The sequence below is a fragment of the Polypterus senegalus genome, chromosome 11 (assembly GCF_016835505.1).
Source record: "Polypterus senegalus isolate Bchr_013 chromosome 11, ASM1683550v1, whole genome shotgun sequence".
NCBI lineage: Eukaryota > Metazoa > Chordata > Cladistia > Polypteriformes > Polypteridae > Polypterus > Polypterus senegalus.
The window spans coordinates 12,795,743-12,814,574 of record NC_053164.1 but is presented as its reverse complement, the minus strand read 5'-3'; the positions used below and the strand labels follow the sequence as shown (position 1 = coordinate 12,814,574).

General features: G+C 41.2%; 1 protein-coding gene across 1 annotated transcript in view; it reads left to right on the top strand.

The window, feature by feature from the left end:
• Positions 1-18,832, top strand: part of calm3a (calmodulin 3a (phosphorylase kinase, delta)) — a 50,455-nt gene that overhangs the window by 20,933 nt on the left and 10,690 nt on the right. Inside the window, exons 3-4 of the mRNA XM_039768058.1 lie at positions 3,483-3,626; positions 12,723-12,829. Coding sequence (XP_039623992.1) covers positions 3,483-3,626; positions 12,723-12,829 — 251 coding nt within the window. The remainder of the gene's footprint in view (positions 1-3,482; positions 3,627-12,722; positions 12,830-18,832) is intronic.

Below are 18,832 nucleotides of genomic sequence, written 5' to 3'. Positions count from 1 at the left end.
TCTTTGACTTTTCTGGTAGAGGGCAGCAGGTTATCTTCAAGAATTTGACAGTATTTTGCTCCATCCATTTTTTTTCTTCTTTCTTGACAAGAAAAATGGAGAAATGCCCCCAACAACAAGATGCTACCCCCTCCATGCTTTACTATAGGTCTGGTGTGTTCTTTGGATGGAGAGCGGTACTGACTTTGCTCCAGGTGTACCGTTTGGTGTTGAAGTTAAATTTTTAACTATTTGGCCTCATCTGTCCAAATATCTTTTGCCACAAGGCCACGTAATCTTTTGAGGTGCATTTTAAGCAAATTTTAGGAGTGGCTTTTTTTTCTTGGAGGCTTCCCGTACAAGCCACATTTGTGGAGCGCTTATGATAGACCGCTCTTTGTCATAAAGTACTGTAACTCCTTCAAAGCTGCCATAGGCCTCTTGGTAGACTCGCTGGTTTCCTCATTGCTCTCCCATCCAGAATGTAGGGATGGCCTGATCCGAGGAGGATCCTAGTAGTAGCAAATATTTTCCACTTCTTGATTATGGACTTTACCATGCTCTGAGAGAGAGTTTTTTTCTTTTTCTTTTTTTTTTTTTTTTTTTTGTATCCATCTCCTGACTTGGACTTGTCCATAGGTTTATCCCTGATATCTTTTGAAAATACCTTGCCACCCATAGTCAAATCATTTTCTTTCACTTGTACTGGAGTACTCCTGGAATAGCAAAACTAATCCTAGTGGTTACAGTTAATCACAGGTAGAAGAAGCCAATTACCTCTGTGTGCAATGAAGAAGGTGATTAGTTACACCTGAGTCTACAAGTACTGTTTGTCTGTTGATCTTTTAAGCATCTCTGATTTTTTTTTCTCCATACTATTAACATTTTATCTTGGATGTTCTTGGTTGAATTGAGTAAATTAAACTGAAGAATACCATATATACTTGCATATAAGTCTCTTGCTGAAACCTGAAAAATCGATCATAAAATCAGACCCCGACTTTTACACTTGCTCAAAAATGCAGCACAAAACAGTGCAAACGTTACTTCAGAATAGTTTGGGTATTACTGTGTGGTCACGTAGGCACAATAGTCTCTCGGGTGAGCGTTGGCATATCATAATCTCTTGGACAAATGGTGTGAGTATTCTGCTTTCTGCTTATACGAGCAACATTATAAAATGGCAGAAATTATATGGTAAAATCAAGCCCCGACTTATCCTTGAAAGAACTTATCTGCGAGTATATCCAGTATTTTTGGATTGTGCCGTTGCTGAACCAAACCAGACAAAAATGGAGAAGGTGATTACATTTTCAATTATGGCTTTGTAAAGTTGGACTTGGATTGGTGAGAGGGGAATATTTCATTTCTATAGTTGGCGTAAGAAGTACACTCGCTGCTGCTCCTTTTTAATGAAGTGGTGTTAATGTCCCAGCTTAGAGTGTTTTGTGATAGTCGTGCCCATAATTTTGAAAGATTCCACCATATTGACTGCTGAACCATTTATTTCTAGTGGGAGAGGTTGTTACTGCTGCTTGCAGAAGACCATGACCATTTCCACGGTCTTGGTGGTACTGAGCACTTGATTGTTGGAAGCAGACGATGACCCAAGACAAGACCCCGCTTTCCTATTGGGGGTTTTGTTGCCATTAGTAAATAGACCGACTTAATGGTGGTATCATCAGCAAACGTAAATGATTTATATAGATATATAAAATGGATAGCAGGGAGATCTGGAGTTTTTGCAGTGACTGTAACTTGTACCGTAGAGCTGTCTGGCAGATTTCTTCATCTTGTCCTCCGCCTTTGCCTTGTTTGTCCTCGTTTAGCCTTTTATTACTAAGGCAGTGTGGGTTTTCAAGCTCGCTTGACTGAAATACTCACTTTTCTCTAGGGATCAGTATTCTGTAATTTCAGCAGCGTAATATCTGGGAAGCAAGAACATGCGGTGTTGCTCTGAATAGCGTAGTGAAGTCAGCAGCTACAGTCCTGTTAATAGCAGAAGAGCATTTATGTGATCTGTATAGTGTTTTGGTTTTTTTTTTTTTGACTTTATTTTGTAGTCTGCAAATAGCTTACAAAGACTAAACCCAATGGGCTTTTCTTTAGATGCAGAAGAATTTTATGAATACAGCTGTGCATGAAGTCCACAAGACTCCTGGGAGACTGGGTTGTAGTAGTTGGTGTTTGTGATGTTTTTGTAAGGCTAGAAACAGATACTGAGGAATTTCCTAGCTTAATCTCTGCCGATACAATATCATTTGTGCCAATTTGAGATAAATTAAATAAATAAATGCAATTATTGCATGAAAAAGTAGAGCGAGATGATTTATGTGTGAGAGACAAGGCAGAGGAACCTCTGCTTGTGTTTTAAATAATGAAAGAAAAGTGCCTTGGTATCGATGACCACCTAACCAGGAAAGGTTGCAAAATAATACACGCCCGAAAGGCAGATTCTGCAGAGGAAATAGTTTTAGGCACAAGTGTGTGTGATTGAATTCAAGCAGAATTAAAACGGTAATGCTTCATTTTCGCATTATGGGATTTTGGAAGAGGTGGTGTGTGTTTTAATTTATTTTTTGTATGGTTTTTGGAATGTAAAGGCCAGGCCTTTAATGGGTTTTTGGGCACAGCAGTCAGCAGTGTGTCTGTCTGCGGGGAGATTGCATCGAGAAGTTTTCTTGCCTCGGCAGTGACATTCATGTCTCTGGTGGCTCTTCCTGTGTCAGTAGTTGGATTGGGGGACATGAAGTCGCTGGAAAGGCATGTGTGGTGCTCCTGATATCTCTGCAAAAGGACCAAGGCCCAAGTCTTGAGAGTCCTGGTGCTTCCTGTTTAGCTACATGGTTGTGAGACATGGGTGCTATCCAGTAACTAAGACTGGACTCCATCAGTACTGTGTCACTTGGGAGAGTCCTTGGGTAGTGCTGGTTAGACTTGGTGTTGTACGAGCGGTTATTCACAGAGCCCCGAATGAGGAACATTACCTATAAAGTTAAGGAACCTCAGTTGTGGCTCCATTCCCCGAGGGTGATCTGGCTCACAGGATCCTCATTGCCAAGGATCCGAGCAGCTGGACCAGGCCAAGGGGACACTCGCATCTATCTACCGCAGCCAGGCATTATTTCTGGAGGGGCGGGACTGGAATGTGTGCCTGCCTAGGGTGCCAACTAGGCTCCTGCGCCATTTTTGTTGTGTGGTGGATGTGGCAACATGTTGTTGTACCAGTGGACGCTCCCCAAACATACCTGACCTAAATGTAATATTCTTCTAAAATGATCTGCTATTCTGGCTGTTTCTAGATGAAGTCTTTCAACTGTAAATGTTAATAAACACATGCTTTTAATTTGGTTAAAAAGGTCTGAGTTTTTAATGGAAGCTAATATGGTTGTATTAACACTCATTCAGTTATTTCCATTTGATTTAAGCTCCTGTTGGAGTTTATTACATTATAAATGAGACAATAAATAAATAAAATCTAATCTGCCTACTTTTTTGCACAGAGTTCAAAGAAGCATTTTCACTGTTTGACAAAGATGGAGATGGGACTATCACTACTAAAGAGTTGGGAACAGTCATGAGGTCACTTGGTCAGAATCCTACTGAGGCAGAACTGCAAGACATGATCAATGAAGTGGATGCAGACGGTGAGTGGAAGATGCATAATCATAACCTGAGGGTAAGGGTGGTTATAGTCTGTCATGAGGGATGACCACATACAGCATATTCTATTTTTTAACAAATGTCCTAACATTTTTTACTTTCTTGTATAAAAAGTATAGGGTGGTCCAGATCTAATTATGCAATTTTCATTATGTTATAACTTAAGTTTATTGCATAGAAAATCCCCCCAAAAAATCCCGGACCATCGAGAAGTGTGCGAACTGACGACATGAAGAATCGTCTTCGCGCCGAACTGGAATCATCCCTGCATAAATCAAAGTCATCCAGATGATCTGGATCTGCATAATTAGATCTGGACCTCCCTGTATTGTAGTCCAAAACAGAACTGAAATCCAGAGGAGGGGAGTGAGGCTTTATAGGGAGTCTTCGGAAAGTGATGTCATTCCCGGGGCCGGGACAGGAAGCGACGTTCTGAGCTGAGGCACCATAACTTTGCGGGACTTCCCAGGAAAGGTGTGCAGGGAACTTAGAGAGTCCATGCACCCCGCTGCCCCTGGGTCACACGTGTATGACGCTTGCTAAATGAATCTTAGCCTGGAGAGGTCTATTAATTTTTTACATTCAAGATGTCTCACTTAAAGGTTTTCCAATGATGTACCTGTCCTGGGGAGTATTTTCTGTACGCTGCTTAAATCATCCGAGATCAGATGCCTCATCTTGGATGAGTTAATGCCGGTGAAACTCATCTGGGATAAGTTGGTTTTTCAAAGCAGCCGTTTGATAGATTAGTGTAGCTGGATCTAATCATCCGAGATGATTGAAAAGCCCATATATATTGAGTCTAGAAAACCTGATCAGCAAGTCTTTGATAGGCTGTAACAAAAGCGGAGCAGGACCTTTTATTCGAAGGATATGAAGAATTTCAAGTTCTAATATGCACAAAGGGTAACACTGCAAAAGCAGTCCAAACCAGAAAACATGGCTGGCAAAAAGTGGCCGACAAATTAAATGCTAAGTAGTGTGCATTGTACTTACTGAATGCAGCATTTCATTTCCTATGTGTCAGATTTACAGTGCATCCGGAAAGTATTCACAGCGCATTACTTTTTCCACATTTTGTTATGTTACAGTCTTATTCCAAAATGGATTAAATTCATTTTTTTCCGCAGAATTCTACACACAACACCCCATTATGACAATGTGAAAAAAGTTTACTTGAGGTTTTTGCAAATTTATTAAAAATAAAAAAAACTGAGAAAGAACATGTACATAAGTATTCTCACAGCCTTTGCCATGAAGCTCCAAATTGAGCTCAGGTGTATCCTGTTTCCCCCGATCATCCTTCAGGTGTTTCTGCAGCTTAATTGGAGTCCACCTGTGGTACATTCAGTTGACTGGACATGATTTGGAAAGGCACACACTTGTCTATAGAAGGTCCCACAGTTGACAGTTCCTGTCAGAGCACAAACCAAGCACGAAGTCAAAGAAATTGTCTGTAGACCTCCGAGACAGGATTGTCACAAGGCACAAATCTGGGGAAAGGTTACAGAAAAGTTTCTGCTGCTTTGAAGGTCCCAATGAGCACAGTGGCCTCCATCTGTAAGTGGAAGAAGTTCAAAACCACCAAGACTCTTCTAGAGCTGGCCAGCCATCTTAACTGAGCGATCGGGGGAGAAGGGCCTTAGTCAGGGAGGTGACGAAGAACCCAATGGTCACTCTGTCAGAGCTCCAAAGGTCCTCTGTGGAGAGAGGAGAACCTTCCAGAAGGACAACCATCTCTGCAGTAATCCACCAAGCAGGCCTGTATGGTAGAGTGGCCAGATGGAAGCCACTCCTTACTAAAAGGCACATGGCAGCCCGCCTGGAGTTTGCCAAAAGGCACCTGAAGGACTCTCAGACCATGAGATACAAAATTCTCTGGTCTGATGAGACAAAGATTGAACTCTTTGGTGTGAATGCCAGGTGTCACATTTGGAGGAAACCAGGCACCGCTCATCACCAGGCCAATACCATCCCTACAGTGAAGCATGGTGGTGGCAGCATCATGCTGTGGGGATGTTTTTCAGCGGCACGAACTGGGAGACTAGTCAGGATAAAGGGAAAGATGACTGCAGCAATGTACAGAGACATCCTGGATGAAAAACTGCTCCAGAGCGCTCTTGACCTCAGACTGGGCCGACGTACTGCTGAAAGATGAACGGACGACCCTAAGCATACAGCCAAGATATCAAAGGAGTGGTTTCAGGACAACTCTGTAAATGTCCTTGAGTAGCCCAGACTTGAATCCGATTGAAGATCTCTGGAGAGATCTTAAAATGGCTGTGCACCGACGCTTCCCATCCAGCCTGATGGAGCTTGAGAGGTGCTGCAAAGAGGAATGGGCGAAACTGGCCAAGGATAGGTGTGCCAAGCTTGTGGCATCATATTCCAAAAGATTTGAGGCTGTAATCAAAGGTACATCGACAAAGTATTGGGCTGATATATATATATATATATATAATATTATAAGGCTGTCAATACTTACGTACATGTGCTTTCTCAATTTTTTTATTTTTAATAAATTTGCAAAAATCTCAAGTAAACTTTTTTCACATTGTCATTATGGGGTGTTGTGTGTAGAATTCTTGGAAAAAAATGAATTTAATCCATTTTGGAATAAGGCTGTTACATAACCAAATGTGGAAAAAGTCATGCGCTGTGAATACTTTCCGAATGCACTGTATTTGATATGTCATAATTCCAGATCAAATGTGAGCACAAGATGAACATGGAAACAGGTTAAAGTGAAGTACAAGAATATACTTCAAACTGGTAAATATCGGCATATAATTATTTAAAGAATTGTTGACATAAAGAATCATATATAATATAAAAAACATGAATCTTAAAGCTAATAAGAAGGCAGACAAGCAAAAAACAGGTGGAGGTCCACGCGGTCCAGACCCTAACCCCTGCAGAAGAGTTGGCTCTCCAGGGGGAAGCTCCTCCTCAGAACCAGTGGCAGGATGCAGTGGTCACTTCATTTTAGGTAAAGGACGCTCATTACATAGGTTTGTCCTCAATGTGTGCTATAGGTATGTTCCATATAGCCCTCTTTTTTTTGTTGGGTCAGTTGCAGGGAATGTCATATCCCTAGAACTTGTCTGACCAAAGAGATATTGACGAAGGTCAAATATTTGAAGATACTGTGTCTGATTATTGATCAGGAGGAATGGTACATTTTCCAAATGTTTGATCAGTCCCATGTGCCCCAATCACATTTGGAAATCCTGGGTAATGAGAATATTAGGCTGATTGTGCGATTATTTATGGAACTGTGGGTGTTTTTGCTTGTGTATTACCTACCTGAAATGGCACGAAACGCCTCTTTTATTGTCTGCACATGCAGGTGTCCAGGAAACACTATGAAAATCCGAAGGAAATATTTCAGAGCCAAACAGACTTTACGAATTGCCTGGCAAACTGCACTTTTAGATAGACTTTCTGCATCGCATACGGTAAATATAAAAAGTGCCGCTTGCAAAAAACCTCAAAGCAATGAATACTGTGGTTATGAGAACCCGACTTCACCTAGTTTGACTTCTAATATAAGGTGCTAATAAATCTTTGAGGTACAATATTCCCACTCTGCTAAAGCGGTATCTTTCTTTCGAAAAGAATTTCCTCCGATTGTGTAAAACCCTCTCTATATGAAATTCATCCATCCATCCTTCCATTTTCTAACCCGCTGAATCCGAATACAGGGTCACGGGGGGGTCTGCTGGAGCCAATCCCAGCCAACACAGGGCACAAGGCAGGAACCAATCCTGGGGAGGGTGCCAACCCACCGCAGGACACACACAAACACACCCACGCACCAAGCACACACTAGGGCCAATTTAGAATCGCCAATCCACCTAACCTGCATGTCTTTGGATTGTGGGAGGAAACTGGAGTGCCCGGAGGAAACCCACGCAGACACTGGGAGAACATGCAAACTCCATGCAGGGAGGACCCGGAAGCGAACCCAGGTCTCCTAACTGCGAGGCAGCAGCGCTACCACTGCGCCACCATGCGGCCCCTATATGAAATTCTCTTCTTATAATTTGCGCACCGATATCAGTTGGTCGCTCATTCATGAACGGCGAAGCCACAACTGAATGAATTCCATGCATGGTCACTGATTAAGTGTGTGAGCTAATCTTTGTTTACATAGAGCAAACCAGCAGGTTTGAGGATTTGGATCTGCTGCTATGACAACACATCCCGCAAGAGTTTCAAAAAACCGACCGATCCAGGATCACGCCAAATCTTCAACAATTACATCCGGCTAAACGAGCAATTCACGTACGAAAAATACCCCCCGGGTGTCTGTCTAAACACAGGGAACTCCAGTTTCTGTATTATATCTGCCTGAAGAAGGGGCCTGAGTTGCCTCGAAAGCACACATATTGTAATCTTTTTAGTTAGCCAGTAAAAGGTGTCATTTTGCTTGACTTATCTCAACTTTCTTTTCATAATAATTGTTCAATATCTTATTGATTTGTTGTTGATGGTTCTTTAATGTACATAATATAATCCATTGTCTTGCGGTTTACTACTCAAATATCCCTCCGCATATCTGAGTATATGAGAAACACTCTAGGGGAGACCACTCCTGATTTTATTTTTATGTACTCACCGTATCATAGTGATGGAACTTCTGCTAAAGCATCTGCAGCACGCCTGCTTCCAAGCACAGCCAAAGTTTGAGGTTACAAGTTGACAACTCTGCTTTCACACAGTGCACCAGTCAAAGGGTTGTGGTTAGCCATTGTAACACATTTTCTACAAATAATTACCTTCCCTCCACACTGATATTTTAAGCGGTATATACTGTTGGTGATGTTAAATACCTTTTGTAAAACTGACAAAACGGATGTTCCTGTAGCAGCCCCCTTAACCACCATGTACACTGTGAGAGGGATTTTAAAGTCACAGGGCTTATGGGCAACTTCAGAACACGGCAAGAGAGAAAAGAATGGGAAGTCCAACTCCTGCTAAAATTTAATACATTACAACGTGGTTTGAATAGAGACACGGGTCTTATGGCCAGATATGAGGATTGTTTGCATCTCTCAGACTGACGCAGACAACCTGGCTACAGACCCACATTGTATTGAAAAACTCATCCTAAACTTTGTTGGACAGTTACCTTATTCAAAGATCTTGACTAGAAATTGTTCTCCTCTCTTGTGACATGATGAGACCCCAGACATTGTAAAGGTTTGGGGTAGCCACCCATATAATGTCTTCCTGGCTGCAAAAGTATTTTTTTTTTTAAAACAAGGTTTATTTTATAAGGCAGAGTCCAAAACAGAACTGAAATCCAGAGGAGGGGAGTGAGGCTTTATAGGGAGCCTTCGGAAACTGATGTCATTCCCGTGGCCGGGACAGGAAGTGACGTTCTGAGCTGAGGCACCATAACTTTGCGGGACTTCCCAGGAAAGGTGTGCAGGGAACTTAGAAAGAGAGTCCGTGCACCCCGCTGCCCCTGGGTCACACGTGTATGACGCTTGCTAAATGAATCTTAGCCTGGAGACAATGTAAATTTTATATGTTCTTTTCTGGTTCTTGTCTGGATCATATTCTTTTGACCTACAGTTAGTATTAATAAAATGAATGATATTCTTGGTGTGGCTTTGACTAAAGTTATCTTTTAGCTTCACCTCCAAATCCTATTCAGTTACTGTCATTAGAATCTGAGTGAAAGTTTAAAATGGCTCTTAATGGTAGATAGTGTTGTAAACTTTCTTCTGGGATTTTTCAGGTAAGGAAGGTAAGTTTTGAGGTAACTCGCTAATCATGTCACTGGAAAGCGGCGATGTTTTGCATGTTGATTAGCACATGCAAGTCAGCATTTTACTGTAGTCTGTACACGTGAGAATATTGACCTATAAAACGATCTAATGCTTTTAGTGGTCTTCTTTCAAGAAGTATTAATATATTAGGGTTAGGATTAGACTGTTTTCTAAAGTTTTGGTTCTATAGCTCTAAATTAAGCCAAATGCAATGAATGCATCACACGGCTGTCTTTATAAATGTTGCCACACCAGCCTACCTGTCGTCCTTGCTTGCCACTTGGCAATAACTGACACCTTCTACGGCCAGCCTTTTCACTACTCCATAGCCTCCATGCAACTTTAGATGGTCACTTTTTAAATTCTACAGTCGTGGACAAAGGTTTGGAGAATGACATGAGTATTGATTTTCACATACTTTGCTGCTTCAGTGTTTTTAGATCTTTTTTGTCAGATGTTTGTGTTTCATACTGAAGTAGAATTATAAGCATTCCATAAGTTTCAAAGGCTTTTAATGACAATGACATGAAGTTTATGCAGACAGTCAATATTTGCAGCGTTGGTCCTTTCTTTCTTTTTCAAGACCTCTGCAGTTCGCCCTGGCAGGCTGGCAATCAACTTCTGGGCCAAATCCTGACTGATGGCAGCCCATTTTTGCAGAGTCAATGCTTGGAGTTTGTCAGTATTGGTGGGTTTTTGTTTGTCCACCTGCCTCTTGAGGCTTGACCACTTCTCAATGGGGTTAAGGTCTGGGGAGTTTCTTGGCCGTGGACCCAAAATTTCGATGTTTTGTTCCCCCGAGTCACTTAGTTGTCACTTTTTCTTTATAGCCTGGTTCTCCATCATGCTGGAAAAGGCATTGTTGGTCACCAAACTGTTCTTGGATGGTTGGGAGAAGTTGCTCTCGGAGGATGTTTTGTTCCAATTCTTTATTCATGGCTGTGTTCTTGGGCCAAATTGTGAGTGAGCCCACTGCCTTGGCTAACATGAATGGTCTCAGGATGCTTTACTGTTGGCATGACACAGGACTAATGGTAGCAGAGCTCGCCTTTTTTTCCGGATGCCCCAAACAATCAGAAAGGGGGATTCATGTGAGAAAATGACTTTTCCCCCAATAGTCTCAGCAGTCCAATCTCTGTACCTTTTGCAGAATATCAGTCTGTCCCTGATGGTTTTTCTTGGCTTTTTTCCTGCCCTTCTTGACACCCACAAGGCCATCCTCCAAAAACCTTCACCTCACTGTGCGTGTAGATGAACTCCCACCTGCCTGCTGCCATTCCTACACAAGCTCTGCACTGGTGGTGCCAGCAGCTGGATCAACTTTAGGAGACGGTCCTGGCGCTTGCTGGACTTTCTTGGGCACCCTGAAGCCGCCTTCATAACAATTGAACCTCTGTCATGCTGGTGGAGTTACAATATAGAGTCTCACCCGTGTTAATAAAAGGATCACTGTGATGATGTCAGCAGGTCCTTTTGTGGCAGGGCTGACATGCAGTTAAAATGGGTTTTTTGGGATTAAGTTCATTTTCATGGCAAAGAGGGACTTTGCAATTAATTGCAATTCATCTGCTCACTCTTCAACATTCTCAAGTACAGTGGTGTGAAAAACTATTTGCCCCCTTCCTGATTTCTTATTCTTTTGCATGTTTGTCACACAAAATGTTTCTGATCATCAAACACATTTAACCATTAGTCAAATATAACACAAGTAAACACAAAATGCAGTTTTTAAATGATGATTTTTAATATTTAGGGAGAAAAAAAATCAAAACCTGTTGTAATTCAGCTTTATTTGAGGGTTTTCTAGCATGAACCGCCTTTCTAAGGTCATGCCATAGCATCTCAATTGGATTCAGGTCAGGACTTTGACTAGGCCACTCCAAAGTCTTCATTTTGTTTTTCTTCAGCCATTCAGAGGTGGATTTGCTGGTGTGTTTTGGGTCATTGTCCTGTTGCAGCACCCAAGATCGCTTCAGCTTGAGTTGATGAACAGATGGCGGACATTCTCCTTCAGGATTTTTTGGTAGACAGTAGAATTCATGGTTCCATCTATCACAGCAAGCCTTCCAGGTCCTGAAGCAGCAAAACAACCCCAGACCATCACACTACCACCACCATATTTTACTGTTGGTATGATGTTCTTTTTCTGAAATGCTGTGTTCCTTTTGCGCCAGATGTAACGGGACATTTGCCTTCCAAAAAGTTCAACTTTTATCTCATCAGTCCACAAGGTATTTTCCCAAAGGTCTTGGCAATCATTGAGATGTTTCTTAGCAAAATTGAGACGAGCCCTAATGTTCTTTTGCTTAACAGTGGTTTGCGTCTTGGAAATCTGCCATGCAGGCCGTTTTTGCCCAGTCTCTTTTTTATGGTGGAGTCGTGAACACTGACCTTAATTGAGGCAAGTGAGGCCTGCAGTTCTTTAGACGTTGTCCTGGGGTCTTTTGTGACCTCTCGGATGAGTCGTCTCTGCGCTCTTGGGGTAATTTTGGTCGGTTGGCCACTCCTGGGAAGGTTCACCACTGTTGCATGTTTTTGCCATTTGTGGATAATGGCTCTCACTGTGGTTCGCTGGAGTCCCAAAGATTTAGAAATGGCTTTATAACCTTTACCAGACTGATAGATCTCAATTGCTTCTGTTCTCATTTGTTCCTGAATTTCTTTGGATCTTGGCATGATGTCTAGCTTTTGAGGTGCTTTTGGTCTACTTCTCTGTGTCAGGCAGCTCATATTTAAGTGATTTCTTGATTGAAAAGGTGTGGCAGTAATCAGGCCTGGGGTTGGCTACGGAAATTGAACTCAGGTGTGATACACCACAGTTAGGTGATTTTTTAACAAGGGGGCAATTACTTTTTTCACAGAGGGCCATGTAGGTTTGGATTTTTTTTTCTCCCTAAATAATAAAAACCATCATTTAAAAACAGCATTTTGTGTTTACTTGTGTTATATTTGACTAATGGTTAAATGTGCTTGATGATCAGAAACATTTTGTGTGACAAACATGCAAAAGAATAAGATATCAGGAAGGGGGCAAATAGTTTTTCACACCACTGTATATGCAAATTGACATCAGCTAAATTTGTGAAAATTAATATTTGTGTCATTCTCAAAACTTTTGGCCAAGACTGTAAACCTCTTGCTCTCTGAAGTACATTCCCTTTAGAGCCTGGCACCTAGAAGCTGACCATCAGAACTCGGGTATTGACTGGTCACACAGTTTCAGATTTGCAAAATTGTCACCAATTAAATTCATGTGCAGCAGTTGACAAGCCAGTTTTGACTTAATATCTGTTTTTTCAGGCAATGGAACTATTGATTTCCCAGAGTTTCTCACAATGATGGCAAGAAAGATGAAGGATACAGACAGTGAAGAAGAAATTAGAGAAGCCTTTAGAGTATTTGATAAGGTAAGAGGAGAATTGGGCTCTGTTCAAAAACATTTTTGAAAATATAATTCTCGGGTTCACTTAATTGCATTTCAGTGTGGAGGGGGCATTTAGGTTTAAAAGAAAATCTTTAATTTGAGTTAATTCCGTAGCTTTAATAAATTTTCAAACAATAAGTATAGACTGAAAGAAGCTTTGTGCTTTTAGGAAAATTTTTCCCTGCTTTTGTGAGACCACTACTTCTGCATCAAAGATCGGGATGATATCTTAAAATTAAAGCTGATACTACCAGTTTTACTCTTCTATGATGGATACTGAAAAAATTTCCGCACTTTTTTTTTTTTTTTTTAAACTCTTTATTATGGATTTTGAAAACAAATGACATCTACTTTTCTTCATATTCACCTTCGTTTTGCGATGCAATCTTCCCAGCATCGGGCCAACTTTCAATGTTAAATTACTACCCCTCCTACCTTTACTGTTTCCAACGAAAATATAAAAGTGTGGAAACTTTTTAAGCGTCACTCATAATAGCATGGAGGAGTTTTTAATATCATGTGTATTTCAAAAACCTATGACTTGCAGGGTAGTTCTTTTTACAAAACCGATATCTCTAAAACCCCATCGGTGGATGTAACACTTCAGATTCAAGGAGTTTGCTTTTGTTGCAAGAATTATTAAATTATATTTTGAATGTTAATGAGCCCACATAACCAATATACTAAAACAAGGATTTTATAACAACCAGTAACTGCGCATTGCACGATAACGTACAGTGAATACTCTTGAGCATTCCCTGTTTTCATCCTCTCTCTCTGTATGTTTACCATTCGTCTGCTCAGAGGTTGATGCGCTTGCTGCTTCCTGAGCAGCTCTTCTTTTCTCCACCCTAGCGGCCCGCTTCTTTTCTTTCGTCCGCATCTTTTCATGTTAAGACTGATTACCGCATGTGCTCGCGTATGTCTGTTCTTGAAACCTGAAAAATCGATCATAAAATCAGACCCTGACTTATGCGCCCGTTCAAAAATGTGACACTTCATTTTTCTTGTAAGTATTTGATACCTTGCTGAATTTGTAATTTTGCTCACTTACAAAGTAATGAACTGTTTCTAATTTGATGGTAGTTTTATTTTATTGGAGAGAGACACAATATTAATTAAAAATCCAGAAAAAACACATGATGTAAAAGTTGTAAATTGATTTGCATGTCATTGAGTGAAATAAGTATTTGATCCCCTGCAACCCAGCCAGACTTCTGGCTCCAACAGATTGGCTGTGTACACATGTGGCACACAGATTACAATCAATTAATCAATTCCAGATACTCCAGGGGCCTCATGTATAACGCAGTGCGTAGAACTCGCACTATAACATGGCGTAAGCACAAAAGCTGAAATGTGCTTACGCACAGAAAAATCCAGATGCAGGAATCTGTGCGTACTCCAACTTCCACGTTCTTCTGCTACATAAATCCCGACCAGCGTGAAAACTAATGCTCGTGCACGCGCATTATGTAACGCCCCAAATCCTCCCAGAATTACGCCTATTTGAATATGCAAATCAATATAAATCGCCCTTAAGCGCAGCCTTCTGTGAAAAGACAATGGGAAAAGCACGGGGAAAATATAAGAATTTCAGCGAATACCAAGTGGAGGCAAAGGAAAAACATACAATTTGTTCAAATAAACCGTGGTATAATCAACAAGAGGAAGTTGATCGAGTGACATAGCGTGTTGGAGAAACTTGAAAGCTCACATCCACAAATCGCACAGTGCCGGAAATAAAAAAGAAGTCACATATCAAAGTCGCCGTGAAAAGCCGAGTTGTAAGCCCACTGTCTGAGTGTCATATGAAAGCTTATTAGGGTACAGAGAAAAAAGGCACACAGTGGGGAAAAAGCACGAAATGTCAACTTCAATCTCGACATTTCCACTTTAATCACGTAGTTTATTTTGTCATTAAAGTAGAACATCATAAACTTCATCTTAAAATCGTTTAATTAACCAGTTTCTCAAATCACATCGTAATTAAAGTAGCACGTTAAATGCTTTGTTTTGTATTTGATCTTCTATGTGCTCTATGTGTGTGAATCACTACTTGCTTTTTAAACTGGCTCTCTTCCTCCAACTGGACACAGAATCAATTACATTCGTAATATTACAGTTCTCTGAATAACTAAAATACTGAGATGTATACGTGATATCATTTTCATGATGATAGGAGTTAAAGCACGTTATTAAACATGTGTTTCACTTCGATGAAATAATTTATTGCAGCAGTACAATCAGGGGCGGCTCTAGGCTTGTGGTGGCACTGGGCAGAGGAAGAATCGGTGGCTCCTTCGCCCGCCGGTCAGTAAGGTAGCTTATGCACAGTGGATGGCTGCATAGCCGCCTCGTGCTCATGACACAAGCATTTAACTTTTGCCGAAATTTGTCGCTGTGTTTTTAGCTGTGTTGTTATTTTCTCTTTCTGTTTTATATTCAATATATATTGGCGTAGCCGTCACTGCAGTCAGTGCTTTTCTTATCCCAAGTAACCGATCGCCATACAATCAGCTCTGTAATAGACGTTAAGCCATCTGTAAGCTTAGCGCGATTCTTCAAAACGTTTAAAGAACATTGAAATATCTTTGTAGTACATGTTTAATTATTCTATCCTTAACGGCACTCCCAGTGAAGAATATAGATTATTTAAATGAAGTTAAAGTTTTATCTGTATAATTTAATAAACATATTTTGCTGAATTTCACCTTATAAATGATATCGTTTCTGAACCACGAGGTCCATACAGGAAAGGCTTTAAAACATTTTGCAGTGGCTGAGACAGCGTGTCCTTGAAGCTGTATACCGATAATTCCCTTTCCGATCAGCTGCTGCTGTGATTCACACTCAGATACAGTGATATAAATACTCTGAGTGGTGCAGTGAGAGAAATATTGAAAAAGATGATCCGCTGTGGCAACTCCTAACAAGAGGAGCTGAAAGAAGAAGAAGAAGTGAGAGTAACAACGCTAAAGCAGTTATGGTATTTGGAATACTATGGCTGTTCCCTCTACCATTATATTGTTACAAGTTAATTACAATCGGATGCGTTACACTAATAAACAATATGCGGTTAGTTTCGTGTAGTATTTATAAAGCCGCGTCAGGAAAATAAGGTGTAACCACACAGGAACAGTAGCACTGCTTTGACGCTGGGTGCCGCCAGTCTGCAAAACCGAGCAGAGAACTTGCGTACGACAAGGTATGAGGTACCGTGGAAAAGTGCGCGGATTTACGCCAAGTGTAGGTTTTATACATCGCGATTTGAACGTGGAAAAGTTCTTACGCAACATTTCTGTGCGTACGCACCGTTTATACATGAGGCCCCTAATCTCAATTTATGTATACAGTAATCCCTCGCTATATTGCGCTTCGACTTTCGCGGCTTCACTCTATCGCGGATTTTAAATGTAAGCACATCTAAATATATATCACGGATTTTTCGCTGGTTCGGCGCTTTCTGCGGACAATAGGTCTTTTTATTTATGGTACATGCTTCCTCAGTTTGTTTGCCCAGTTGATTTCATACAAGGGACGCTATTGGCGGATGGCTTAGAAGCTACCCAATCAGAGCATGTATTACATATTAACTAAAACTCCTCAATGATATAAGATATGCTTCCTGCGCGGTGATTGATTTTTGCTTCTCTCTGTCTTTCTCACTTTCTCTGCCTGACGGACGGAGTGTGAGCAGAGGGGCTGTTTGCACAGAGGACACTGACACTCCTCTACAAAATGCCGCTTTATTGCGGTGCTTCTGTATACTTAAAAGCACGTATTGATTTTTTGATTGTTTGCCTTTCTTAGCGAGCGCTCTCTCTGACATTCTCTGCTCCTGAGGGGCGCTCCTTTAAAGATAAAAGAATGCAAACATATCTTAATTGTGAGAAAGAACTGTCATCTCTCTCTTGTAATGGAGCACAGTTTAAACGTTTGACTAAAGGGTGTTATTTCATGTCTAGAGGGCTCTAATAATGTTAACAGGTTGGGAGAGTTTATAAGGGCTTAAACTATATAAAAATAACCATACAAACATATGGTTTCTACTTTGCGGATTTTCACCTATCGCGGGGGGGTCTGGAACGCAACCCCCGCGATCGAGGAGGGATTACTGTATAAAGCACACTTGTACACAGAATCAATTTCTTCCACTTCAACCTCTTCACCACTATGGGCAAGACCAAAGAGCTGCCAAAGGACATCACTGACAAAGCTGGAATGGGCTGCAAGACCACCAGCAAAAAGCTTGGTGAGAAGGTGACAACTGTTGGTGGAAGTATAAAATGACCATCACCCACCCTCTGTCTGGAGCTCTATGCGAGATCTTGCCTCATGAGGTGAGGGATCAGCCCAAAACGACATGGGAGGAGCTTATTAATGATCTGAAAACAGCTGGGACCACCACAGTCGCCAAGAAAACCATTGCTAACACACTATGCCATAATGTATTGAAATCTTGCAGTGCCAAATGGTCCCCCTGCTCAAGAAGGCACCTGTACAGGCCCGGATTGTTCCCTGGCAAACTTGAGATGGATTTTTGGTTGATATTCTGTGTCTCTCCATTAAAATGAAACTACCATAGAAATTAGAGACTGTTCATTTCTTAGTAAATGAGCAAACTTACAAATTTAATTTAATCAAATACTTGTTTCCCCCACATCATGTACCTCTCAAATCTTACCCTTTTGTTGCTTCCTCATATAATTCCAACATGCAAGTAAAAAATGATCTCCCTTTTCTGAAACCATGCTGATTGTTCATTGAAAGTGCTGTCCTTGGCATACGTTGCTCAATCTTTCCCTTATAAATTCCTTCTATTCATTTACCTGTGCTGCACGTTAAGCTTACTGGCTTATATTTGCTTGTATCAGCCCAGTCAAATGAGCATCAAGGGTTTATATCTGTACTTGCTAACCTCCTTAAGAAGTACGTAGTGGTCTGGTGCCACTAAGATTCACAGCGTGAAAGAGACGATGATTTGTTTATTTTTTTTTGGTGGAGATTCTAGGAACACACGCAGCCTTGGCCCGACCCGCACATACTTGCAAGCAGAGACAAAAAACAGGTAGTAAAACAATTAAAGAATGTATTAAATGCTAATAAACGTAATGCTGTATAACTACAGGCTAAATGATCCCACCCCAGTCCCCTTATGGCGATGTACAGTAAACACAAACACTCAAGACAATATCCTTCTACAGTTCAATACAGCAAAAGCAGGTGAAGTGATATGGTGTGAAGATGAGAATCCTGAGAACAGCTTCCGTAGAAAATGAATGAAACAGTCCTACCAGTAGTTGTGAGAGGCGAGGGGTAAGATTTCCAGGAGTGCTCCTTTTTTGAAGACACACAACAATTAATCCACCACTATAACACGACAGGCAGGCTGAAGACAGTCCATTCATCTAACGTGAAACAATCCAGGGCACAAATGACTTTTTTGACACACAACGCCGATCTCCCGTTGCCCCGTCAGGCCTCCCTTTTCAACTTTCCTGCTGGCCTCTTTTGTCCACAGTAGCCCCTACTTTTGTTCCCGTCATCCTTGGTAGGTAACCCCCTTGGGCTGCTGGGAAGTAAAGTTCTCCCCACATTAGCACTGCTACAACTCAAGGCTTAATAGTATTTGGTCCTGGTGATTTTATTTGATTTCAGCCTTTTTAATCGAAGCGGTACTTCTCACTCTACAATTTCCAAATCATTCAATACCTCTTTAGTAGTCCCTATTGCTACTGAATGCAATACTAGTCCAGAAGTTCACTTGGTGGTTATACATTTTAGTTTTATCTACTATAGGGAAGGCAGCAAAGTCGGCGTTAATGCACAGCGTTAGTTCCAACTGATGCTTTCGTTAGTCGAGATGTTCTACAGAAGATATTTTGTATATTGTTGATGACTTAAGTTCAGCCAAGTGAGGATTTTGGGCTTTTAGAAAAATGTGACCGTGAGGGTGCGGCTGTAAAACTGCATCAGCAGTACA